This window comes from Oncorhynchus mykiss, chromosome 16 (genome assembly GCF_013265735.2).
Source record: "Oncorhynchus mykiss isolate Arlee chromosome 16, USDA_OmykA_1.1, whole genome shotgun sequence".
Lineage (NCBI taxonomy): Eukaryota > Metazoa > Chordata > Actinopteri > Salmoniformes > Salmonidae > Oncorhynchus > Oncorhynchus mykiss.
Window position 1 is genome coordinate 66,269,429 of NC_048580.1, and position 27,852 is coordinate 66,297,280.

Genomic DNA, 27,852 nt, shown 5'->3' on the forward strand with positions numbered 1-27,852 from the left:
GTAGCCCAAACCTGATCTTTTTTTTCCCCAATATTTGGTCTTTTGACCAATCACATCAGATCTTTTTCAGAGCTGATTGGACAATGGGCCAATCAGAATTGGCCCATGTTCTTCTCTGTGTTTCTGGAATAAGATGGAGTAAAAAATATATACTATATTATTATACGGAATGACAGGGGGCATCAAATAAGGTCTGAAAGGAGGCATATTGAACAAAAGGATCTTTATTATAAAAGTACGTACACATGTACACAAAGTAGGCATAATAATAATGCACGTAGTAAAGTCATTCATTTACCATGCAATAATATTAGCGTAAATCCACTATTTTACATTCAAAATTAAAGACCAAAACGTGTACAGCAAAATAACATTGTTACGTGGAAATCAGTGACTTCCTTAAAATAACTGAAGAAATGATTCATGTTTGTTCACCGTTTGCTGCTCCTACAAAGAGATCTTTAATGTTTTAACCATCTTTAACTTTGTTTGTTTCACTGATAACAGCAGACATTGAGTGGAAAGAATAGCTCATGTCTTTGGCAGAAGTTTAACTCAGTTTCTCTGGTCTACGTGTGAAGCCCTGTGTTAGTGTTTTAACAGTTCCTCCATGTACACAGAGTTCATACGGTAGGCAGCCATCCAGCTGGACGCCATACTGTGGTAGCCATGGTAACCCTGGTGGTGAGAGGGGGGCATGGAGGCGTAGTAATCCTCCCAAGCTCTGTAGTAGGCCCTCCAGTAGCCCTCATAACCCTCACCATCATCCTCCTCCTGCTCTACCTCACTCACTCTGTCCCTCTTCCTCTCACTCCCTCGATTCTCAGGCATCTTCCTCTCCTCTAAAATATCTCTCTTCTCCCCTTTGACTTTCTTAGCCGTCTCCCTACTCCACTGCTGTGCTGTAGCCTCTCTGCCCTTTGCCTTCCACAACAAAGGTTCCCCCTCCCCGGGGTTTGTACTCACAGCTCTCCCCTCTGGTCTGGGGGATCTGTGGTGGCTAGGATGGGGTACAGACGGTGAGTTGGGTTGGCTTCTAGGTGGCGTACACTTTGGTTTCCTTGCCCCATCCATGACTGTGGATTGCTGTGCAGATTGAGTTTGAATCGGAACGATTGGTTTGTGTTCAGCTCCTCTGGTCTGATCTGTGGAGCTCTGCGTTGACTCGTCAGCCTGCCGGTCTTCCTCCATGTCACAGTCAGAGCTGGACCCATCAGAAGTCGACTCCGAAGGTGACGGGTCAGAGTTCGTCTTTAGAAGCAGCTGTGTGGGTGTTGGTGGACGCTCTCCGTTCCGTGTCATGTGTGTGTGTGTGAGTGGCACATCGTCATCCTGGAGTGTATGAGACTCCTCGTAGCCGTGCTGACCGTTAAATCCCTCGCCGTCGTCTCCGTGACCTCTGAACTGTCGGATGACCTCCACGGTCCTTCCCAGCCCCTCCCTGATGAAGCTCTGGAAGTCCAGCTCTGCCTCCTGGAAGGTCATGATCCCTGACCTTTGACTCTTGAAGGCGCTGAGCGGAGGGATCTTTGGCAGGGCATCCTGTTGCTCTTTACGGGAGAGAGCTAGGGAGGCCCCAGGGACTACTGAAGCCTTGGGAGGGGGTAGGAGGACATCCAGGGCAGGGGATGCATTTTTGTGCTTCAGACCAGCCTTAGCCACAGGACTGGCTGTGTGCTGGCTCTTACATGGTCGGCTGGGTTCAGTGCTCTCTGGGTGGACAGGGCTGGGGTCCTGATCCCTGATGGGTTTAGGGGCTGGGGATTCGGTCTTAGCCCGTCTCCTTCGCTCTGTCTTGGGGAACACCTGGGAATTTGTCCCTGGTGTCAGGGCCTCCACAGTGATATCCCAGTCACAGGGCTCCTGCATCAGCCCTGGCTCTATGGGGTCTGGAGGAGTGATGATGGGGTTAGGAGATCCATCACAATAACACAGCAACACCACACTAATGCTCCATTTGTAAAAAGATGAGAAAACAAATCCACAATCTGATCTATGACTGAAAGCAAAGGTCACAAGGACATTCAGATCTTACCTGGTAGAGCGCAAAGAATTAGGTTGCACTTCTGAGCGATGGCCATCATCTTGTTCTCCTCCTCGCCATGGCAACAGTAGGTCACTGCCAGCCCGTGTGTACCTGGGACAAAAGAGAAAACACTCCTTATGAGGACCCATCCACAACAGCTAGCAGGTGTGTGTGTGTGTGTGTAAAGAGGGAGAGGTAAAGCAAAGTTCTGACAACAAAAGGATGCCACTCCTGCCAGCCTGAGTTTGTCATGACGACCCAGTTTGTAGTCGCCTAGAGGGTTCTGTCTATCACCTCCACACACACGGCTGAGTGATTAGCCAACCTGTTGACCTTGGGACCAATCTATAGACCGAGGTCTACAGCTAGTCTCTACTAGCAGTGTAAGACAGACATTAGGACCAGACTGACGTCCTAGCCCTGTGATGGCGGTATAATGGCTGTGTTGACAGGCAGAACTCACCAAAGCGTCCGGCTCGTCCTATACGGTGCATGTAGGTCTCCCAGTCCTGAGGAACATCCAGGTTGATCACCAGATTCACCTTCTCAGCATCTATACCTCTGGAGGTCTGGGAGAGAAGAAGATGGAGAGGGGGAGGCTGCTTTTAGCAAGTGGTACAGAAATGTTCTGTTCTTAAGGACATTTGTAAGGATAGGAGAGCCCTTTGTGAGGTTATTGTGGAGATGAGGTAGGTGTGAGGTCATGTTGCTGAAACACTCACCAGGTCAGTAGAGATGAGTACTCTACACTGGTACTGCTTCAGTTTAGACATGGCCTCCATTCGCTGGTCCTGACTCAGACTACCTACACACACACAGACACACACACACACGTTACACCACAGCATAATACACCACATCACATCTGATTCAGTTTTATTATGGCGTTAGACTAGTAGTAGTAACAGTAGAATATAGTAAGAGTAATGTACTCTAGTATAGTGCTCCTTACTGGCCCTGGCCCACTCTCACCTGAGATACAGACAGCAGGAAGGCCCTTCGAGGACAGGATGTCTGCTAAATGCTGAGCCCTGTAGGGATAAAAACCATAAGACATGATTGAACAAAAATAAAAATGAAACAAACTACTAATAGGGAGACTACACTGCAAAACAAATGACTGTGTAGACAGTTATTCAGATAGCTCGTTGATTTTACAGTAACCCTACAGCTGAGGGTCCTACCTGGTGTGCAGATTGGAGAACACCAGAGCTTGATTGAAGGGAACTTTACTGAACAGCTCCAGCAGGAGCAGAACCTTCTCCTCAAACACCTTATGGGGCATGGCATGGGAGTGCACCAGCCTGTAGTACTGCTTCAAACCTGAGGGGGGCAGAATACACATCTCAGTTAAATAAAACACAGCACAATCTTCTTGCTAATCATGACCCAAAATCATGGAATATCTCTGTGTCCGTCTGGGACGTGATGCCTGCTGTACCTGGGTGTTACTGGTTGAGCTGTGATACTGACCTATGAGTCCGGGGTCGGAGGGGTTAAGTCTGACGAAGGTGGGCTCTCTCATGTAGTGGGCCAGGTGCTGGGCAAGGGATTCTGGGTAGGTGGCAGACAGGGCTAACATCTGTTTGTTGACCGGTAGAGAGGAGAATATCCAACTAGAGATAGAATTAGAAATAAGAATATTATAATGGACATGAACCTTCTTTCTTATGATTGTATAAAACGTCAGCCATTTTGGTAAGGGTGGGGCATGGCCAATAGCCCAGTCTCCAAACAAACATTTTAAAGGCCCGCCTTTTGGCCAGACACAAAATGTTGCTGTTTTAAAGTGAATATATGTATCGCTCTATTAACTTTTCTACATACGTTATATCTGTCTTTAGTCATTTAAGTTTACACTGAAAACATTTTAGCATCCAGAAAATGATATATATATATATATATAAAAAGCCACTGCTAAATGAATATGGGAAAGACTGATGACAGTATTTTAGGTTGACAATTCTATTACATAATTTCTGATATTTACATGCCTTACTTTTTATCCTGCACGAGTAAAAGCAGGAAATGCATCACCTATGCCTTTGTCATTCATTCCAATTAGACTGGTTTGGATGTCTCCCTGACCACAATGGCTGCCATTTTCAGTCCCTTTAGGCTCTTTAAAGGTTTAGCCGTTCTAGTAATTGAATAGGATCTCTAGGAGAGACAGAGAGTCCGTCAGGTGGAGTTGATCGAAGACCCGTGTGTGTGTCTCACTTGATCTGGTCCTGGAAGCTGCCTTCCTCCAGTAGTTTGTCAGCCTCGTCCAGCACAAACAGACGGATGCTGGCGGTAACCAAAAGACCCAGCTCAATCAGCTGCTTGATACGTCCTGGCCAGGAAAGAACACATCGATATACAATTAGACTTATGCCCCTGTTTGATACACATGATACTGTTGCCATGGTTATTTACCTATATGACAAAGGAACTGTATAGGTTTGCCTACAGTCACTGACCTGGTGATCCCACAGCGATGTGGCACTTCTTGAGACTGATCTTGTCCTGGCTGACGGGCGTCCCCCCAATGAAGACATGACACTGCAGGCCCTCCATGGCACTGCCTATAGCCATCACCACAGAGTGGATCTGCACTGCTATCTCACGGGTCGGGGCTAGCACCAGCACCTGTCACAGGAAGGGAAATTTTGGTCAATACACAATGTCCATCCTATGTCAAAGATTTGCCTGTAATCTGTCCAAATATAGAGTCAAGCAAACAGATGTCATAGATGACATTCAACCTTGACATGTGAAATGAATGCATGTCTCTGTTATGATAAATTGAGTGAGTTGAGTCACCTGTGTCGTAGTGTTCTCCATTACCAGAGAGTCCAGGGCGATGGCAGAGAACACACAGGTCTTCCCTGTGCCAGACTTGGCCTGCACTATCAGATCTGAAATACAGCACACAGACATGAGGCATGTAGGTTGCCAGCTTCCTGTCCTAAATAGTTTACATAATATTTACAGATAGCTATGTAAACACTTGCACATGTGCGCATGCATCAGGTGACAAACACCTGAGAGCCATGCACGTGAGCCTGACGTCACCTAATAGCCTTTAAGGCTAAATGGATACCGCCCGACAAGACAACATCAACAGTCCGTTTTCGCGTTTCAATATCGTGGGCAGACTTTGAAGAGGAAGTGAGACACCACCCTTGATGTTTTTTTCTGGTTCGATTTAACAGAGGTGTGGAATCGAGTCACAAATATGATGACTTGCAACTCGACTTTGAAACCAATGACTCGTGACTTGACATGGACTTGAGCCTTATGACTCGACCTGACTTGATACCCTCCCCAAGCCGAAATATTAAAAATGATGCTATTAAAAAAAAAAAGTGAGCAGCACATCAACTCTTAATTTAACGGATTACAATTTGAATCGGACCAGCAGCCAATCAAGTTGCGCGTGGCAGTGCAGAGGAACGTCGGCTGGTGAATTCAGATGGAGCCCTTGGAAAGATGATACCCAAAATTATTATTTTCTGATATAAAGACGACGCTGTATCAACAAAAAACAGATGGCAACTTGCAAAACATGCGGGAAGAAAATTACAGACGGAGGCACAAACAATTTCCAACTTTGTTCGGCATTTGAAGCTGCATAAAGAACGGTAAGTCGTGGCTAATATAGCCAACAGCTATATATTTATTACTTTACTAGTGTATCATGTAGGCTAATAGAACGTTAAATCACAAGCCTCCACCCAGTCAGTCAGTCAGTGCGGGAACGTGATCATTGCACCCAAGATTGAGCTACAACTGGCTAGGCAGTTGGTAGCCTAAATCCTGCCTGATGTTACTTCTGTTCCTAAAACCATTGACATACATTAGCCTACTGTAAACACAATGTGTGTGTGTTAAGGTTGGGCGATTGTGTACAAGTTAACATGGTCCAATTGCACCCCATAGTGTTCCTCGACAGTCGATCACTATGGGAGGGGGGGGGGGGGGGGTCTTTCTCATGGCCACCCATGTATTTCCATGGGAATATAACGTTTATTTGGAAAGTAAAGTAATAAATACATAGATATTTTTAAAAGCATTCATGATTTGCGTAAATGTAATATACTAACTATTATTCTTGTTAAAAATATGAAATGGTATTACATTTGGTGGAGCACGTTATGACTTGTTTAGGACTAGAAACTCAAAGTTTAGGACTTGAGACTTGAAGGTCTTGACTTGAGACTTGAGTACTAAGACTTGAGACTTACTTGTGACTTGTAAAACAATGACTCGGTCCCACTTCTGCAATTTAGGTCAATGAACTAAGTAGACCAGACCCAGCTGCTATTGCATTGGTGTCTATGGGAGACAATGATAGTTCACTCAGGCCTTTTATCTTCATTTATCCACTATCTTTGGTTATTAAATGTAACAAAACATTATTTACAAAAAGATCTATTCATATTTTTTTGGGAGAACACTATAATTTGTTTACAAGCATGATAACTGTACTTTTAAATTATGGTTGACGAAGCGTGTTGGCAAATCGGCGTTTCTCAACGAGTTCAAAGCACGTGAATGCATCAAACTAGTATTTACGACTTCCCAACTGGTAACTTCCACCATCCCATTTGGTTATCAACGCGGCATAAATTCAAATGAGAGTCTAAACAGACTAGAAAACAGACTAGAAACTGACTAGAATACGGGAAGTTAGGTGGTTAAGACATAAAATTGCTAGCTAGCTAAGACGTAACGTTAACTACTGTAGACGCTGACGACCAGATCATACCGAGTCCGCATCGCCCCAACGGAATGGCTTTGAGCTGGATTGGAGACGGTTTCTTGAATCCAGAAGCCGCCAGTCCATCGAGCACGGGCTGCGACAACAACAGGGCGTTGAAGTCGATACCGCCCGACAAGACAACATCATCAGTCCGTTTTCGCGTTTCAATATCGTGGGCAGCCTTCTTCATTGAGGAAGCCATGTTTCAAACAAACCCGGTAGTATCGCGAGATGTTGCTGTTTCTCGTTATTAGACGTTTTCTTTTTTGTGTCCCTGTTTGTCGCCATCTACTGTACGGTTAAACATGGTGGATAAATTAAGAATGCGTAAGGGGGTGGCTCTCCTATAGGCACCAGTGCGATAGCAGCGGGGTCTGGTCTATGTGGTTTACTGACCATTGTTTTGGTCAATAAAGTGTGTCTGTTCTTAGTCAGAGTCCTATGAGTCAGAGGGAAAATCTCAGCCTAAAATATAAGTAAAATATAAGTAGCCTTCTGATGTACTTATCCCTCTCTCTCACCATGTATGTGTCTGTGTCTGTGTGTGTGTTATCGGATAATAAGAAAAGCTATCTGGTATTATCATTAAAAGATGCAGATTTTATGGATAACATCAGCTAAATAAATGTTAAGAGACGATGCACAGGGAAGATCTAAATTACATACTCCTCGAGTCCTCTCTCCTCGTCTCCAAGCAAGAAGCCCGCCCCTCTGACCTTCTCCTCCAATGGGTTTTGAGAAGGAGACGAGGAGAGAGGACGTGAGGAGTATGTAATTTAGATCTTCCCTGTGCATCGTCTCTTAACATTTATTTAGCTGATGTTATCCATAAAATCTGCATCTTTTAATGATAATACCAGATAGCTTTTCTTATTATCCGATAACACACACACAGACACAGACACATACATGGTGAGAGAGAGGGATAAGTACATCAGAAGGCTACTTATATTTTAGGCTACCAGGTATCTCACCACAAGCAATTATGTCAAACTATGGGTGTTCAAGGAAGCCATCACGTAATGGTTTTATCATACTTCTCCTCTGAACATTTGAATAGGCAGGCCTGTCATTGGTCAGCTGCCCACAAGTAAACTGTCCCTGCGAGAGGCGATGACCCGTCAGGTGAGAGGAGAGAGCAGATGGCGCTGGAGGGGACAGAGTGACAGATCTGACAATGCATTGAGGTATGGGGTTGAGGGGTTGAAGGCTTTGGACTGAGGAGAGTTATACACTTCAAGGCAGGCCAGATCATTAAATTAAATGCAAAACATTTTGATTTCTGAAACACATTCTAATAGACAGGAGTAAGCCCCTTGATGTGATGAGTGAATTACAACATTTGGATGACTGAATTATTAGAAAATACAACTTGAATCCCCTTGTAGATGTATTGCATGTAAAGAGACAATGAAGCAAAAAGGGGCATGTAAAATGATCCATGAGCACCAACATGGGAAGTTCATAGGAACATGTCAAATTAGGTATCAAATGAAAGATAAGAGTCTATATTTTTAAGAAATGAAGGCATAGATACATTTTCAATATGTTCTATCTTAAATATTAGAAATTAGAAAGTGCTTTCATTTCTGGTCAGATGGAAAAGGGGTCTTTGAAAACATCTACCAGAAAAAGTCTTAAAAAGTATTAGAAATATATCAAAACACAACCATGTTGAAGTAAAGACCCCTGCCAAATAATACAGACTTATATTTAGTATTTGCCTTCTGTAAGTTTGAGACATTGCCCTTAGCCTTCAAATTCTGTTACCAAAATCCTGCAAATCTTTAAGATATTTTCAAATTTCTCATGAGGAGGGAGGATAATGAAAGTTCAGAGAAGTAACAATTAGTTATATTGTGTTTTTACTGATATCTATTTTGTTTATGAATTTTTATTTAACGAAATTGGTCAAATAATTTCCAAATTGGTAGAATAATTTCCCACAAACCAGTAACAGAATTACAGAATTACTGCAATTCATTTGGCTAAAATTGGAAATCGTAGTAGTCACAAACCACAGTTGTGGTTGTCACCTGCTAGCTGTCACCTGCTAGCTGCTACAGTCCACTGGCATACTGTTATGTTCTGCTAACTGGCACACTGTTATGTTCTGCTAACTGGCACACTCTTATGTTCTGCTAACTGGCACACTGTTATGTTCTGCTAACTGGCACACTGTTATGTTCTGCTAACTGGCACACTGTTATGTTCTGCTAACTGGCACACTGTTATGTTCTGCTAACTGGCACACTGTTATGTTCTGCTAACTGGCACACTGTTATGTTCTGCTAACTGGCACACTGTTATGTTCTGCTAACTGGCACACTGTTATGTTCTGCTAACTGGCACACTGTTATGTTCTGCTAACTGGCACACTTATATTCTGCTAACTGGCATACTGTTATGTTCTGCTAACTGGCATACTGTTATGTTCTGCTAACTGGCACACTGTTATGTTCTGCTAACTGGCATACTGTTATGTTCTGCTAACTGGCATACTGTTATGTTCTGCTAACTGGCATACTGTTATGTTCTGCTAACTGGCACACTGTTATGTTCTGCCAACTGGCACACTGTTATGTTCTGCTAACTGGCACACTGTTATGTTCTGCTAACTGGCACACTGTTATGTTCTGCTAACTGGCACACTGTTATGTTCTACTAACTGGCACACTGTTATGTTCTGCTAACTGGCACACTGTTATGTTCTGCTAACTGGCACACTGTTATGTTCTGCTAACTGGCACACTGTTATGTTCTACTAACTGGCACACTGTTATGTTCTGCTAACTGGCACACTGTTATGTTCTGCTAACTGGCACACTGTTATGTTCTACTAACTGGCACACTGTTATGTTCTGCTAACTGTTTTCTTTTTCTTTCGGTCCACTGGTGGTCAAAGCAAGTGTGAAAACAGTTTTGACAACCCCTCTCTTTCCCTCTTTCTCTCTCTCCCTCCCTCCATCTCTCTCTCTATCTCTCTCCCTCCATCTCTCTCTATCTCTCTCTCCCTCTCTCTCTCTCTCTCTCCCTCCATCTCTCTCTATCTCTCTCGCTCTCTCTCCCTCTATCTCTATCTATCTCTCTCTCTTTGCCTTTCTATCTCTCTCTCCCTCTATCTCTATCTATCTATCTCTCTCTCTTTGCCTTTCTATCTCTCCTGTTAATGTCACCTCCCCCACCTCTTACTGACATCTACCCATGAGCCCCCTCTCTTTCCATTTACTGTAACCAGCATCCTTACCCACTGAGCACCCACTGACACCAGAACAGCTTTCATTTCAACATCTTCAGATGTCTACAGACGTCTTTAGATGTCTTCAGACGTCTACAGATGTCTACAGACGTCTACAGATGTCTACAGATGTCTACAGATGTCTACAGACGTCTACAGATGTCTACAGATGTCTACAGATGTCTACAGATGTCTACAGACGTCTACAGACGTCTACAGATGTCTACAGATGTCTACAGATGTCTTCAGATATCTACAGATGTCTACAGATGTCCACAGATGTCCAGACCAGCCTTGATCTGGACCAAACATAGACATTCAGGACCTGACCAAATCTGAACCAATCATAGACGTCTATGTTTCACAGGTTTGAAGTGCACAGTTTAGTACAGTACAGTACAGTACAGTAGAGGAAAAAGTTTAGTATAGTGCAGGACAGTACAGTAGAGGACAATACACTGGAGTTGAGTACCCTGTAATGTACTGTACTGTACTGAACTATACTTTACTGTACTGTTCTGAACTATACTTTACTATACTTTACTGTACTGTTCTGAACTATACTTTACTGTACTGTTCTGAACTATACTTTACTATACTTTACTGTACTGTTCTGAACTATACTTTACTGTACTATTCTGAACTATACTTTACTATACTTTACTGTACTGTTCTGAACTATACTTTACTATACTTTACTGTACTGTTCTGAACTATACTTTACTATACTTTACTGTACTGTTCTGAACTATACTGTACTGTTCTGAACTATACTTTACTATACTATACTGTACTGTTCTGAACTATACTTTACTATACTTTACTGTACTGTTCTGAACTATACTGTACTGTTCTGAACTATACTTTACTGTACTGTTCTGAACTATACTTTACTGTACTGTTCTGAACTATACTTTACTATACTTTACTGTACTGTTCTGAACTATACTTTACTATACTATACTGTACTGTTCTGAACTATACTTTACTGTACTGTTCTGAACTATACTTTACTATACTTTACTGTACTGTTCTGAAATATACTTTACTATACTGTTCTGAACTCATCTCAACTGTGCTGTACTTTGATGTCCAAACGTGTGAAACATAGACGTCTATGATTGGTTCAGATTTGGTTGGGTCCGAACCAAATTTGCTCTTGTTTGGGGTTCACCAAAGTAATAGCCAGTGTGTAGAATAATACCCAAATATGCAAAGGAGGATATTTCTACCTTTGTCTACCTCCACATCACCATGAAGAAAGTGACATTCATATCCATAATTATGAGGGAGATTTTACTGAAATTCTGTTACCAAACTTAGCTTCTGCACAGTTCTTTGTGTAAAATGTAAAATAAATAGTCATTGTGCATAGTTGTATGGTTTGTTAAACCTTGAAATCAATGGTTTCTGTATGGCATACATTTTAAAGTGAAAAATTTGAGCCTCAGTGCAATTCCGTTACCGTGGTAAAGGCAAAATAACCCACCAGACATAACAAGGCGACTCTTAGCAATTTAATTTGATTATTGTTTATTGATCAAACTACATAAATTGTTCCATGGAGAAACCTCCTCCACTGGTTTCATAGTTTGTAGGATACATTTATGACCAAAGTACACTGCTACAGACTGACAGAACTGCCATATCGAATGTAAGATCTACTTTCTGTCATGCTGAGTGTTATTCTGTAATAGTGAGTTACTGATGTTGTTACTGGTTGCTAGTGTTGTCTCTGGAGTATAATGGCCTCTATATGTACTTGCGGACGGACGGCATTCCATAAGTATCGTCCCTATGTTTACATTTGTACTGGAAAGTCACAGTTGGATCAAAGGTAGACTCAGCAATATGACATCATCACACACAGCAGGGTGACATCCCGCTTACAGAAATCAACAACAACAAAATTATAATCTGCCAAGACTGCCTCTATTGGCTCTTCCCCAGACAGGGAAATATTGGCAGATTTGAATCTGTTATTGTGTCTGTGAAGCAGGAAGTCGCCCCACTGTGGACAATGATGTCATACTGCTGAATCTACCTTTAAACTGGACTGTACTTCTAGGGTGTCATGTCTGGCCCAGTTCAAGACAATTATAAGACAGACAGTGTTATATGGTAATACTGTAGAAAAAAACAAATATGCATTGATACTGTCACCGATCCTCATAGCACAATGTTTCACTGATAACTATGTAATTGTGCGCCATCTGAAGATAGTAAACAGCTATGATCATACGACCTTAACATATCTACAGCACTGTATATCCTTGTGATTATGAGCAGTAGTAGAATAGCCTTCCTGTACCTAGTAGTATTTCTTGATTACACTGTATATTAAAAAAAACTTCAGCTGAGAGATACATCTGTACATTTGAGTGTTTTTCATTTGTTATTTACATTGTAACTGTACTTCTCATGTTCACATTGTCATGCGTTATGGAAAATCCTTTAGCTTCACTTTGGCAGTCAAAAACCCAGCAGCGAGGCTGGCAGCTCCTTCACCTCCCTTGTCCGTACTCCATAGACTCTCAGTGAGTGACATCTTCCTATAGACCCGCGTCGTTCGTTGCCCTCAGAAGGGCAGTCTTGTGCAGCTTATTTCCATGTTTAGTCTTTAGTGTTGAGAGTTAGCCATTAGCGCCTGCCAGGCTAACCCATGTTGTGCTAGTTAGTCGAACCCCTCAGACTGGCGGCTGGTCCATTCAAGTCCCAAAAGTCTACGCCAGGGGCAGGGTGGGAAACCCCAGAGGTTCAGGAGAGCCACAGTGACCAATCTAGTTCACTCCAGCCAGGTGCCAGACCAGTGGTTCCCAAATAGTTTTGTGACATGAACCACCAAAACCCTCTAGAATTCTTGAGATACCCTCCAGATTATCACAAACAAGATTCCAGCTCAAGTACTATCTTAACCCAGTAAGATGTGTCTGTGATCTACCAGTGGGTCCTCACACTCCATTTTAGAAACACTGTGCTAGACGACCTTATTCAATTTATGACAGAGTGCAGCTAATTCAGTGAAAATGCCATGAGATTCGACAAAAGATTCCTTGTATTGGTATGAATTTGGCAATGTGTCAATGCTAGGATGGGGAGTGGGGACTCCACACACCAAAGCCCAGTTATGCTAAGGGTTGAGGGCCCCTAAGCAGGGTTGGACGATGGCAGGGTTAGCTGCAGTCGTTTACTGTTGAATCGGGTGCTTCAGTGCCTGGCTGAGGTGAAAGCTTGGTGACACTGTGTCCCTCCAGGGCCCCTGGTCTCTTCCTGACCTTCAACCCCACGATCAAGAGGTTTTAACATCCAATAACCTTAGGCAGGAAATGAATGTGAAGGTTCAGGTCAATGAAAAAAGGAAGGATGGTAGACAAACACAGTTTTAATGCTTCAAAAAATGTGAAAGCTTAGTATTGTTAACATGTTAACATGTTGGTCTTATAATAGAGAACAGGCAAAAGCCAACAGGTGAAAATAGTTGTCACTAGTAAACAAACATTTGGAAGCATGGAAAACAGTGTGGGTGCAACTTTTTCCCACTTTCATTCACCAGCATCCACGACTCTCCATCTTCTCCCTCTCTCTTCCTCCCACTCTCACAGGCAGTTCTTGTCAGGTAGCTCGTACTGCTGTGAGGCCCTACGCTCTAGAGCTTTGCTCAGCCTGCGTGGGAAATACACCATAGCTTTATGTTCCTCATAGCGGTCGATGTGTTTGAGGTGCACCACCATGTGCAGAGCGTAGGCCAGCACCAACAGCAGGATCAGAGAGGTCACCAGGCCCATCAGTATGGCTGGGGTCAGGAAGGTGGCACAGTCGCTGGCCGACGCAAACTTATCAGACATGACGTTGAACGCCTGGATCTGCAGAGAGGAAGAGAGGAAATAGGAAATATTACAAGGTGAAGTAAACAAGTTTTTTTAATAGATAAATCAATCAGTCCTTAAAAACAGTCAAAGCTCCATACCTGGAAGTCAGTAAACGTGATGTGCCAGTTAGCTGAGGTGTCGGTGTGTGAGCTGGGCACCAGGAGGGTGTCATATTTGTGCTGACTGCTGACATGCTGGCAGTGATAGGAGGAGGTGGCGGGGGCGTACACCTCGCTGGCGTTGAATGTAGCCTCATGGGTCCAGTTGTAGTGGATGTGGACGCTGTCTAAGGTGAACCAGTTCTGCCCTGCCGACTCATAGAACGTGTTGGACATCTGCAACCTGATAACAAGTCCCCTGAGGTCCTCCACATCGCCAAATTTCAGTGATAGCCTGTATACAAAAACAAACTCAAATGTTGATTGAAAAGGACCGGGCCTTTAGTAGGTAGATCCTGAGTGAGATATACAGGACTCATCTCATTGTAACAATATTTTCCTCCATTAATTGAATGTATAAGTTAAACTTTTGATAACTACATAGCAGTCGATACAACTCATGGTCGGACATGATTTACAGTACTTACGTAGCCTTCTCCTTGGTGCAGATGGATCCCTTGGTGTCCACAGGGGCGTTGGGTCCGAAGGTCTTCTCCGTCAGGTCTATGAAGGTGTGGTTCTTGTAGCGGACGGCCAGGCGCTTGGCTTTGAACAGGATGCAGGTCTTGCCATTGTAGGCCACGCTCAGAGGAGAGTAGGGCCCGAATATGGGGGACTGGAGCAGCTTTCTCTTGCCTTTGTCATGACCATGCTGGTTGAGGTGGTGCCAGCTGTCCCGCTGCAGAGAGGAGAGGTAGAGGGGAGATTGGATCAATTAATATAATTGATTGACAAGAAACGCCACACACATAGTTTTCACGGTAGTAATAGTAAGACTAGTAAAACAAACTGTAGAGAATCTGAACAGTGTCCCCTAGGGGGCGATGTGATACTGCGATGCACAGGATCAGAGAGAGTGGGGATAGAAAGAGAGCGAGAAGAGAGACAGAGAGAGAGACCTCTACCTTCAGTAATCTTTTGAGTGTGCTTTCCTCAGTGGGCACATAACCCTCAGCCACCAAGCTCATTCCATCAATACCACCTGACACACAGAAACACAAATAAAACAGTCAAATACTATTTGGCTAAAATATACTTGCTTAAAAAATACACTGCCTACCTACATGGACATTGATGCTTCAAGCTGTGTGTTTGGGCAGTAGTTTTTAAACCGATACTGCATAAACATGTCTACGACAGGCTTGATTGCGTCAGGCTCATAATCATGAGACATGATTTGTTATTTACCCGCTCTGATTCTCACAGCTGGGTATGCGACCTCTGTAACATAGTCGACTTCTGTGCTGTAAAGACAAGAGAAAATGACAAATGTGGTTAAAAGATACAGCTACATGTCCGTGCACATATTTTCTCAGAGTTGACAGAGCAGATTTCAAACCAGCACAAGGCAATATAGGCAAGCTATACTATTAGTGGCCAACCAATATGTTCTATGTCCCCATACGATACTATACCTTCAGCAGTTCACCTTTTGATCACTAACCAGATCATCATAGCCAATGTCTGCTGAGCATTCTGGTAGGGTTGGGAATTGCTAGGGACCTCACGATACAATATCACAATACTTAGGTGGCGATACGATATGTATTGCAATTCTCACGATTATATATGTATTGCGATTCGATACATGGAAATAAAAGTGCTGAAAACAAAATTGTTTCCCTATTTAAAAAGAAGATGGAGAACAAGCTATGAAGGAACAATACTGGAGTTTTGGTGCACGTACAGCCAACGAGCTATGAAGGAACAATACTGGAGTTTTGGTGCAGGGACAGCCAACGAGCTATGAAGGAACAATACTGGAGTTTTGGTGCAGGTACAGCCAACGAGCTATGAAGGAACAATACTAGAGTTTTGGTGCAGGTACAGCCAACGAGCTATGAAGGAACAATACTAGAGTTTTGGTGCAGGTACAGCCAACTAGCTATGAAGGAACAATACTGGAGTTTTGGTGCAGGTACAGCCAACGAGCTATGAAGGAACAATACTAGAGTTTTGGTGCAGGTACAGCCAACGAGCTATGAAGGAACAATACTAGAGTTTTGGTGCAGGTACAGCCAACGAGCTATGAAGGAACAATACTAGAGTTTTGGTGCAGGTACAGCCAACGAGCTATGAAGGAACAATACTAGAGTTTTGGTGCAGGTACAGCCAACGAGCTATGAAGGAACAATACTAGAGTTTTGGTGCAGGTACAGCCAACTAGCTATGAAGGAACAATACTAGAGTTTTGGTGCAGGTACAGCCAACGAGCTATGAAGGAACAATACTAGAGTTTTGGTGCAGGTACAGCCAACGAGCTATGAAGGAACAATACTAGAGTTTTGGTGCAGGTACAGCCAACGAGCTATGAAGGAACAATACTAGAGTTTTGGTGCAGGTACAGCCAACGAGCTATGAAGGAACAATACTAGAGTTTTGGTGCAGGTACAGACAACTAGCGAAAATATGATATTGTCAAAAGGATATGATACATCGTCAAAAATAATATCCCAGTATGTAACTGTAAATGTTTTCCCCCCACCACTACTTTCTGGCTCCAAAAGGCTGGCATGCTGGTGGCAGCTACACATTGGTAATGGGTGGGGCTGGTGGTATATCTCCCCAATACAAAGCTTATTTTATTTACTATCAAACCTTGACACTAGCTGTGGCCAACATGCAGTATCAGAGGATAAACACAATCATTTGACAGTATAGTTGTGATTGGTCAGCTTTGTATTGTCCTGTCCTGCCCAGGCTGATCATGCAGTAGAGCTGGGACGAAAATGATTGATGCCGACAATTTATCGAGGACATTTTACTGATACCGATAATCCCAATAAATAGTCTACTAGAGAAATGTGAAGTTTAAAGGAAATAAGTCTGCTAATATGGGCTAATGGTACTGTCACGCCCTGACCTCAGAGAGACTTTTTATTTCTCTATTCGGTTAGGTCGTGTTGTGATTTGGGTGGGCATTCTAATTTTTCTATTTCTTTGTTGGCCGGGTAGGGTTCCCAATCAGAGGCAGCTGTCTATCGTTGTCTCTGATTGGGGATCATACTTAGGCAGCCTTTTTTTCCACCTGTTGTTTGTGTGATCTTGGTTTTGTGTAGGTGCTGTGTAGCCTGCAGAACTTCACGGTCGTTTTGTATTTTGTTTTTTCGGTGTTCATTTTAAATAAAGTAAGATGTTTGCCTACCACGCTGCACCTTGGTCTAATTCATCTCTAAATGTACGTAACAGGTACAATTGATAGTAACAACATTCAAAGTAGTAGTATTTTACCTTTATTTAACTAGGCAAGTCAGTTAAGAACAAATTCTTATTTTCAATGACAGTCTAGGAACAGTGGGTTAACTGCCTTGTTCATGGGCAGAATGACAGATTTTTACCTTGTCAGCTCGGGGATTCGATTTTACAACCTTCTGGTTACTAGTCCAATGCTCTAACCACTAGGCTACCTGCCGCCCCGTAGTAGTAGTGCTAATGATATGGTAATATATAAAAGTAAGGTAACAAGTGTACATGAATGTTATGGTTCTATTTATCGTGATAATTCTGTCAATTTATCCATAACGACCAGCTTTACCATGCAGGCTAGGCTGTCTGTGGCTTAAACCCCCAGTGGTTCATCTCAATCCGTGTGTGTGTGTGTGTGTGTGTGTGTGTGCACGTGTGGGAACTTGGTTAGATTATGCGTTTGAATACCTTGCCTCTGCTCAGCATGCAGTGAACTTACAGACAGGCTGTACAGTCAGTACCCAGACCTGATCAGTACCCAGACCTGATCAGTACCCAGACCTGATCAGCACCCAGACCTGATCAGCACCCAGACCTGATCAGCACCCAGACCTGATCAGCACCCAGACCTGATCAGCACCCAGACCTGATCAGGCTGGTGTCAAAACTAAGGCACCCAATTCCTTTAAAGTCTCACTCTCCTTTTCAACTAATTTATCAGCTGATTTACTGAACAAAGGCTCATCTTAATAGGTGGTACAGGTATCCTCATAACATGGTACAAGTGTGTGTGTGTGTGTGGGGGGGCTATTCTAATACTCCTCTATTGTTCCTCAAGCACTGGGGAGGCCTATGACATCACAGTGCACCCATCAGACCAACTCATTGAATGGACACCTTGAAGTTTGCAGTTGGGTATAAAAAAACAAACACTATTTTTCTCAAAACATGTATTTTTTTTACTCTTAAGTCTGTGTACATTACCATATTTATACATGAGATATTGTTTTTCAACAGGAAAAGTAAAATAAAAGCTGGAATGCTTTTAGGCATAGATAAAGAACAACCACAGTGCAGATTCACTCTGAGGGTTTGCCCTATATTTTAAGCACTTCATACGTTGTTTTTGCATCAATATCGAATGACAATGTCTGTGAGAGGAATAGCTTGCAGGGACTGTTGAGTGTAGCTTTTAACCCAATTGACAACTCAGTGTAAAGTAAACATTGTGAGTGAACTTGCTATGAGGTTTGCCTTTAATTCAATTCAAGGGCTTTATTGGCATGGGAAACATATGTTAACATTGCCAAAGCAAGGGAAATAGATCAACGAAAGTGAAATAAACAAAGATTAACAGTAAACATTACACTCACAGAAGTTCCAAAATAATAGAGACATTTGAAATGTTATATTATGTCTCTCTCTATACAGTGTTGTAATGATGTGCAAATACAAGTACAAAAGTACATTTTAAATAAATCAACATAAATATGGGTTGTATTTACAATGGTGTTTGTTCTTCACTGGTTGACCTTTTCTTGTGGAACCTTTACCTATGCTTTGCTTGACTGAATTGGGCCCTATAGTACGTTGTGCAGAAGTAGCTGGGATGTCAATTTACATAGGCTAGTACTCTTTGTTGGAATTCACTGTCTGAACACTACCAGGTATTAGACAGGCTGTTTAGCTGATCAGCTGGATTGGAAGAAATTATATTTTATTTAGAAAATTCTACCCTGATCATTTCCTCTGGGGTAGCTATCCATCTGGGGAATTTAATACCCCGGTCTTGGGCATGTCTGTGTTGTTACACATCTGCTGTTATCAGACAGTAACCTGCCAGTCACATGGCTCTGTGCACTTGTCCACCTGGCTCAAGACTATAGGGTTCAGGAAGGGTTCTATCTGGGTTCAGGAAGGGATATCAGAAAGGCACTCCCCACTGGGCACAGATGACAGTTCAATGTCTAGTTTTGATAAACATTTGATTGAGTTATCTAACGTGAATTCAAAGTAAAACCAACAAATATTTTAATCATGTCATTGCATTTAGGTAAAGGCTGGATGAAAAAAAGAAAAAAAAAAGTATTTCTCATTCATTTACTTTTTGCAAATCCCATCAGTTTTCCATGTTGACTCAATGTCATCACATTTATATGCTTTGTTGAAATGACATGGAAACAACGTTGATTCAAACAACTTGTGCCCAGTGTGACATGGTCTAGTGATTACCAACCCTATTTCTAGAGAGCTGTAACAAACGCTGTTGTTCAGGAACAGTTAAATGGTCTGAGGCAGTTTGCTCTGTTGCTATTGCCTCGGGCCCAGGTTTCCCAAAAGCATCTTAAAGCAAAGGTTAGAACCTTCGTAGTAGCACCGTTAAATCTGCGAGCTAAGAGCATTGTTAAAACCATCGTTACTAAACTTGCACTTGAAAACGCTCGTTATTTACCCACCTCCTACGATCACTAGTAGAACAGCTAAGTGCGTCGTTAGATGCTTTTTTTTGCCCTTCCATGTCACTTTCTTCACGGAAGATCTCTGCTAAACATAGAATGAAGAAGTTTATCTGTCTGGCGGTGACTGCCGATAACTGCAGAACGAAGTTAATTAACTACAAATACAAAGTTGCCAAAGTCTTTGCAATTGTTATAAACAAGTGAATAATAAAAATCTGCCTCAAATGGAAGCCAATGTGACTGCATATGTGGCTAAATTGTTTCAATCACAATGAAATCAAGTCCATGTTCAGTCAATTGAGTTATGTTTTGCCTTGTCTGTAATTGTTGTCTATATTTCATGGTGAGTAACAACAGCGCAATGATGTGCCCAATCTGTGATTTAGTGCAATATTATTTCTTAAGCATAATAAACCCCGTCAATATTTGCAGCCATTGGTGATAATATCTCTCTAGGGGCTGATCCGTCGTCAGTATTGTGGAGTAGTTGTAATGTTAACATAACATTTAAATGGGTGAAGCTGATTTCGAGAGCAGCGATGGTCTTCTTTCGATCCTACCAGTATCTACACATGGTCACATGGTCTAACGACGCACTCAGCGAATGTTCTCTCTATGTGGTGTTTTGGGAAACGCACGTTACATCTTCGGGCCGTTGTAGGAACAATGCATAATTAAAACACTTGGAAACTTAAATTCCATCGCTATCGGGAAACCGGGCCCAGGTAAAGCAGGCTTGGACTTGACATATATAATTTGTGGGGCTGTTGCTCAAGTCAAGGACAATTACTAGTCATAACAGGCTTAGTTAGTTCTGAGAAGTGAGCTGTTAGCAGTCAGGGGCTAGAAGGGGTTGCTTTTCAGGAAGCGTTAGATTAGAAGAAGGTCAACCTAGTATCAGTTAGCATCCTTCCAGGAGGTCAGGTGGACACCAGGGGAAGTTCCTGCCAGGCTAGGGGCAACTCATTGCCCGCCCACCTGACTGAGGGATCAGGATTAGTGTAGGGGTGGAACACAGGAGCAGCGTCTATGGGGCTAAAAACAGTTTAGTGCCAGGAGAGCACCAGGATGCACCGAGAGCTCTCCAGGTCCAAGCTAGCCGTTTCACATCCGTTACACCAGGAGAGCACCAGGATGCACCGAGAGCTCTCCAGGTCCAAGCTAGCCGTTTCACATCCGTTACACCAGGAGAGCACCAGGATGCACCGAGAGCTCTCCAGGTCCAAGCTAGCCGTTTCACATCCGTTACACCAGGAGAGCACCAGGATGCACCGAGAGCTCTCCAGGTCCAGCTGCATGACAAGAAGAGAGATTAGACCATGAGTGGCTATTCTTATCCTCGAAAAGCCTGTATGGGTCCAGGCGTTTGTTCCAGCCAAGCAATCGACCTACATGTGATTCAACATATTAACTAATCATAGGCTTCAACCAAGCTGGCTTTGATTAGTTGGGGAAATAATAAGTGCACTATTTGTGGAGAACAGTAGATAATAGGACCATGCACATTGGGGACAATTGGAAGAGCTCCCTGTCATGCCTATTTCCCGACTTGTTTGCCCTATGACATATGTGTCTAATCCTTTATCCTCCTTTATCTTATTCTAGCTACATGTTAGGAAGCAGAGTTACAATGTCTAAACATGCACAGAGGTTGCAGAAAGGATACAACAGCCTAATTGTCTAGTTTTGTTTCCAAACAGAGGAGAGTTGATGAACTTAAGGAACATTTAATTCGTATTTATTTAGACGTAGGGATGCACAACAACAGCATGGTGTTTCTCTACCTTTTAGTAGATTAACATTTTTAGAAGAAAATAATCTTGCTATTTCGTATTTATTTAGCAAAAAGTGTTGTACTTTTCATTTACAGAAACAGAAAAAATACCACTGATGAACTCAATGTTTTTCAGACCAGGCGGTGTTCTGCAGACAGTGGCACCCTGCTGCTGATGGCGCGCGTTTACTTACACATAATTAAATACGCAAATGTGTAATTCATTAATGTTCCTTAAGCAAGGTCACCTTCTTTTGGATTACCTGCCCCCCCCGGAGCACATTTCCTAATGTCCCCGTTGCCTTTATTGACCCAGAACTTTCTGATTGGATGGGCTGTCATGATAATGAACACATGGTTTCCAAGTATTTGATGGCTTTTCTATCCCATTTCAACCATGACCATAAGCTCATCCTCCAATTTTCCCATCCACCAGCCGCCACTGTTGTGACGATAGTGTCCCTTGTAGTCTACCTTTGGTCCTCTCCATTGCGCACACTATGTAGAGTAAGCTGCTGTTCTGTGTATGAATCAAATTACGATGGAGTTTAGCTTCTCTGATGCAGGCTACAGTAGATCTAATGTAGACTGAGCTTACCCTAAAATGGAGGTGCTGAGATAATGATGTTGGAAGTTGATGTGTTGAATTCTTGATGTGTGCATGCCCTAGTAGTGCCGTGGTGCCGTTTGGCAGTTTGACCTGGCATGTGAGACTGTGATAGCGTGCCAGGCTGGTTGACGTCTGTGACTTATCACCTGTATCTGTTCTCCTGCCCAGACACCCAGCGTAAAATAAACAGACGCATAACAACACGGCCACTCAATAAAAACATCCCATCTGATTTACACCCAATATGCATCGAATGTAACTAAATCAACACAGGGGCCTACGGCGCCGAAGGACACTAAAGACCTCATTTTACCCTCAACTACACTAATAGGTCCTCCATCAGCCCGGTTTCCTAAACTCCACAGCTCCACACACGAGTGAATACCCAGGATTCAGCTGGCAGGAAGAGGCTGCCTTGCAAGTGTTTGTATATAAACGCAAGTAAGCCCCACCGTTTGTTCCTGTGCCAGTTTGGCCAGGTCAGCTGCAACCCTGTTACTGGCTGACCCTGTCACACGGAGCCCGAGTGCTGAACAGGCCCTTTATATAATCAAAGCTATTCCACAGCCACTCCTTGGCTCACCTCACAGAGGCACTCATCAACACAAGAAGACAGACACACATTTATATTTTAGTCATTTAGCAGACTTTCTTATCCAGAGCAATTACTTTAAACTGCTTTGCTCAAGGGTACACCAATAGATTTCTCACCTAGTCGGCTTTAGGATTCAAACCAGCGCCCTTTCGGTTACTGACCTAATGCACTTGACCGCTAGGCTACCTGCCACCAGGACACACAGGGACACATGGACCCACAGTCATACAGAAGGAACAGGCATATATAAACTATACGCACTAGCATCTGCATATTCAAATATACAAAGAGTCATACACCAGTCCAGACACACAAACATTCATGGAGATGTACTGTATACCATGCACCCATTCACACACAAACATACATTGATAAACGATAACACAAACAACAGAATGATACACATACACTCTCTACTGGGCTGAGTTGGCTATGCTGGAGCAGGTGTGGTACGCATCAAACAGTAAACAGGACAAGCCCGCTCTGCCAATGCAGTGACTCTGTTCATAAGCACTGCTCTACAGAGATGGAGATTGGTACCTCGATGAACTCTCAGCGTCTCCTACCTCTCTGGGCCTCTCTCTACTTCTGCCTTATACATCAAGTAGTTTACCAGGATATGTTTCAATTGTCGTCTGTTTTACTTACCCTTCATTTATTCAGGGAGGCCTTGTTGAGGCTGTAATCTCTGTTATTTACCCTTCATTTATTCAGGGAAGCCTTGTTGAGGTTGTAACCTGTGTTATTTACCCTTCATTTATTCAGGGAAGCCTTGTTGAGGCTGGAATCTGTGTTATTTACCCTTCATTTATTCAGGGAAGCCTCGTTGAGGTTGTAATCTGTGTTATTTACCCTTCATTTATTCAGGGAAGCCTCGTTGAGGTTGTAACCTGTGTTATTTACCCTTCATTTATTCAGGGAAGCCTCGTTGAGGTTGTAACCTGTGTTATTTACCCTTCATTTATTCAGGGAAGCCCCGTTGAGGTTGTAACCTGTGTTATCCTGGTCAGGAGGCATTATCACTTAGCACCAATATCCTGTCTGCGTTACTCCTTCCTACATGCCTTTGATACGTTAATTGTACGTGCAGGTGATGACTAATAATAGACTATTAGAGCAGATTAAGACTAAAGCGTTTAGAGAGACTCTAAGGTCTCCTGCTGCTACTCAGGTGACATGCTTAAGAACTGACCTCAGGACAGATTTGGAGGTGTGATAAATATAGTGAGGTCTGCTTGGGATCAGGATTCAGATCCCTGCTACTGGTCAAGATGAAGTTAATCAGAAAATAGTCCTTAATGAGTACTTTGATAAGAGAGGTAAAACAATATGAACAAAAAGAGAATGTATGAATCAGTATGAACGCAGCCAACAAGTGCTCAGCATATGTGGGAACTCCTTCAAGACTGTTGGAAAGGCATTCCTCATGAAGCTGGTTGAGAGAATGCCAAGAGTGTGCAAAGCTGTCATCAAGGCAAAGGGTGGCTACTTTGAAGAATCTCAAATATAAAATATATTTTGATTTCTTTAACCCTTTTTTGGTTACTACATGATTCCATATGTGTTATTTAATAGTTTTGACGTCTTCACTATTGTTCTACAATGTAGAAAATAGTAAAAATAAAGAAAAACCCTTGAATGAGTTGATGTCCAAACTTTTGACTGGTACTGTATGTTTTACAGGTAAGTTTAAGATAACAGGCATGTTGAATGTTCATCAGTTAAAAGGTATTGTGATGTTGGACATGGCTCTAGTCCGGAGTCTATAGCTACCCTACTGTAGGTTTACACTCCAACCCTGTTCCTGGAGAGCTACCATCCTGAAGGTTTTCACTCCAACCCTAATCTAGCACACCTGATTTTAATAATTAGCTGGTTGATGAACGGAATCAGGTTTGTTACAACTGGGGTTGGAGTGTAAACCTACAGGATGGTAGCTCTCCAGGAATAGGGCTGGAGTGTAAACCTACAGGAGGGTAGCTCTCCAGGAACAGGGTTGGAGTGTAAACCTACAGGATGGTAGCTCTCCAGGAATAGGGCTGGAGTGTAAACCTACAGGACGGTAGCTCTCCAGGAACAGGGTTGGAGTGTAAACCTACAGGACGGTAGCTCTCCAGGAACAGGATTGGAGTGTAAACCTACAGGACGGTAGCTCTCCAGGAACAGGGTTGGAGTGTAAACCTACAGGACGCTAGCTCTCCAGGAACAGGGTTGGAGTGTAAACCTACAGGACGCTAGCTCTCCAGGAACAGGGTTGGAGTGTAAACCTACAGGACGGTAGCTCTCCAGGAACAGGGTTGGATTGTAAACCTACAGGACGGTAGATCTACAGGAACTGGGTTGGATTGTAAACCTACAGGACGGTAGATCTACAGGAACAGGGTTGTAGAGCCCTGGTCTAGCTAATAACATTCCTATTGAAACTCTAAAGCTACCCTTCTACAGTACCTTTCATATGGATCTTTCTCTACTATCCTACTTTCCCCCCTGAATGTACACTTCCGTCTCTATGAACCTCTAGCCAGTGAACATAGATCTTTGAAATTAAAGGCAGTTCTTTTTATATAACAGAATTTCAGTTTGTGGCAGAGCAGAGAGGAACCAATATACTGTATGTAGTAAGACAGACAAACAACATGGGAGAACTATATTGTCTCCTGTTTGTTTTGAAGACGCAGCGTTAACTTTTGAAAGATAGAAGAAAGGAATGCAACTAAGGTAGCTGATGGTCAAAGCCATGAGAAAAGAAAGAATTAGTCAAGCCTGTTGACATTGACTCATTTAACATGGAAATACAGTATATACAATTACAGCGATACAGAATGTCTTTGTCTGGTTGTGTAAACATTTCTATAGTATGTGAAACTATTCATTGGAAACAGACAAAAGTATACTGTCCCGGTAATTGTTTAGTTGAAGAGCCAAGCGAAAATTGCCAAAATATTCACATCTGAAATATTTTTAGTTTATTTAACTAGGCAAGTCAGTTAAGAACAACAGATTTTTACCTTGTTCGCTCAGGGATTCAATATCTAGCAACCTTTTGGTTATTGGCCCAACGCTCTAACCACTAGGCTACCTGCCGCCCCCATGAATATCAACAGAAAACCATTAGAATCCTCACAACAACCAGTAGTTCTGAATGTAGTATTGATTGTAATTGTTATATAGTGAATACAACTGTAATGTTATGAAGTATATCTCCAAGAGAGTAAGCATAAAGCCTCAACATTGCCCCCCTTTGTGGTGCTGAGAAAGAAAAATAATTCTCTGCCATCAATGATAAAAATTCCATGCAGAGGTAAACATTGATTCCTGCACCTTTCCCAACGTCAATGCCCCTAGCAGCAGTGTTGACAAAGGCCCTCTCTCGCTCTCTCACTTTCTCTCTTGCTCTCTCTCTCTCTCTCTCTCAGAGACAGGTCTGTACTGCCTGGGTTTGGCCTCTGAATATTTAATCTTGCTACATCTGACCTGCAGGACCGTGTGTACGCAGACAAGACCGAGTAGCATCCACCCTCTCACCCTTCTTTTTCTCTCTCTCTTTCTCACCCTCTCTCTCCCTCTTTCTCTTCATCTGTAAACAGAGCCCAACAGACCAGCCCTTCCTCTCCTCTGTCCCATCCCTTTGTTTTGTTCCTCCTCTCCCCTCCCTTCCATTGTCCTGGCCTTATTTACCTGGCCTTCCATTGTCCTGGCCTTATTTACCTGCTCCATGCCAGACAGACAACAGCCGTGGATCAATGACAAATGCCTGATGCATGCTAAAATAGACACAACCTTACAGTATCCGACCACAGATTCAACAACGCTTTTACAGCAGCAGCATCGTTATCAGATGTGATGCCTTGTGTATTTAAGTAGAGATAGGGAGAGAGACAGGAAGGGAGAGAGACAGAGAGACAGGAAGGGAGAGAGACAGAGAGACAGGAAGGGAGAGAGACAGAGAGACAGGAAGGGAGAGAGTGAGGGAGAGAGAAAGAAAGACAGAGAGAGAGACAGGAAGGGAGAGAAGGGGAGGGAGACAGAGGGAAGAAGAAAGAAAGAAAGATAGAAAGAGAGGGAGGGAGGAAGAAAGACCCTTGTTGCACATCAGCCTCCCAGCATCCTTGGACCCCCCCTCCCCAATCTCTCTCCCAAATCACAGAGGGTATTTACCTTCTCTCTAGGAGTGCAGGCACTTGATCAAAGGACAGGGTGGGCTGGCTGAGGGCAGACAGCAAGGCAGAGGAGAGCAGGAGGAACGCGTGTGCAGCCATTGAGACAATGAGAGGAGACTGCCGCTGGTGAGCTCCGCTTCATTATCTGCTCTCCTTCCCTGTATCGCCAGCCACTTAGCTCACTGACAGACAGCCGTAGCAGCCAGTCACAACGCAGGAGAAGAGATCAATGTGCGTCATACTCACACAGTCACACAGCCCCTCCCTTCCACCTCTCCCTCCCTTCTCCCTTCTCTGTCATCCTCCCTATTTTTCTCTCTCTCGTTCTCCCTCTCTCATGCAAGCATAGCTGCAGGCAAACCCTAAGTATAGACAGGCTTATTATCCCCCACCCCCCCCTCATCCCCATATACCTACTCCAGACCAATAATGTACATGAAACATACACAAACACACACGCATACACAGAGAAAGAGAGGAAAAAAACAATCACCTGGGAATGTCAAGGTCAGATTGTGTAGGAGGACAGGACAGGATGTTAACATTATTTTACTGGGAGGCAAAAAAAGCTATGAGTGCATGATCTAGATCCCCAGTGGGTGTACTGCCACAATAGCTGAAATAATTCACTTGATCTCTGCGTTGTTGTGAGCACAGGAGGCCCGGGGCAGAGGAAATGGTCCACTGAGGCTGAATATGTGTATGATAGAAACAGCTGAACAGCTAAGGGACTAAATGTGGATCATACAACCCGAGTGGCCTGATGACTCAATGTCCTAATTTTTGATGGTTTCTATTTTTATTCTATTTCCTGTCAATAAGATATGGTTGGATGATTTGTCTGACATATTTTTGTTATTTTGTATTTCTCTGCTGCTTTCTCACATTTATGTTATGTGTTATGAGCAATAATGTGTATCAAATACTGTGTATCAAATACTGTGTATTAAATACTGTGTATTAAATACTGTGTATTAAATACTGTGTATCAAATACTGTGTATCAAATACTGTGTATTAAATACTGTGGA

The 27,852-nt window shown here is 43.1% G+C and overlaps 2 protein-coding genes across 2 annotated transcripts; both read right to left on the reverse strand.

The window, feature by feature from the left end:
* Positions 1 to 208: 208 nt before the first annotated feature.
* On the reverse strand, positions 209 to 7,055 carry ddx20 (DEAD (Asp-Glu-Ala-Asp) box polypeptide 20). The gene is made up of 11 exons (XM_021566966.2): positions 6,780 to 7,055; positions 4,832 to 4,926; positions 4,489 to 4,657; positions 4,247 to 4,361; positions 3,500 to 3,642; positions 3,211 to 3,349; positions 2,999 to 3,057; positions 2,749 to 2,831; positions 2,490 to 2,595; positions 2,036 to 2,137; positions 209 to 1,889 (listed from the first exon to the last, which is right to left on the reverse strand). The coding sequence occupies exons 1-11, from the start codon at positions 6,973 to 6,975 to the stop codon at positions 589 to 591; spliced, it is 2,508 nt and encodes an 835-aa protein (XP_021422641.1). The 5' UTR covers positions 6,976 to 7,055; the 3' UTR covers positions 209 to 588.
* Positions 7,056 to 11,527: 4,472 nt separating this feature from the next.
* On the reverse strand, positions 11,528 to 27,011 carry LOC110492566 (V-type proton ATPase subunit S1-like protein). The gene is made up of 6 exons (XM_036947568.1): positions 26,821 to 27,011; positions 15,227 to 15,282; positions 14,944 to 15,020; positions 14,467 to 14,717; positions 13,979 to 14,273; positions 11,528 to 13,874 (listed from the first exon to the last, which is right to left on the reverse strand). Exons 1-6 carry the CDS (start codon positions 26,919 to 26,921, stop codon positions 13,608 to 13,610), a joined length of 1,047 nt encoding a protein of 348 aa, XP_036803463.1. The 5' UTR covers positions 26,922 to 27,011; the 3' UTR covers positions 11,528 to 13,607.
* Between the last annotated feature and the right edge of the window lie 841 nt (positions 27,012 to 27,852).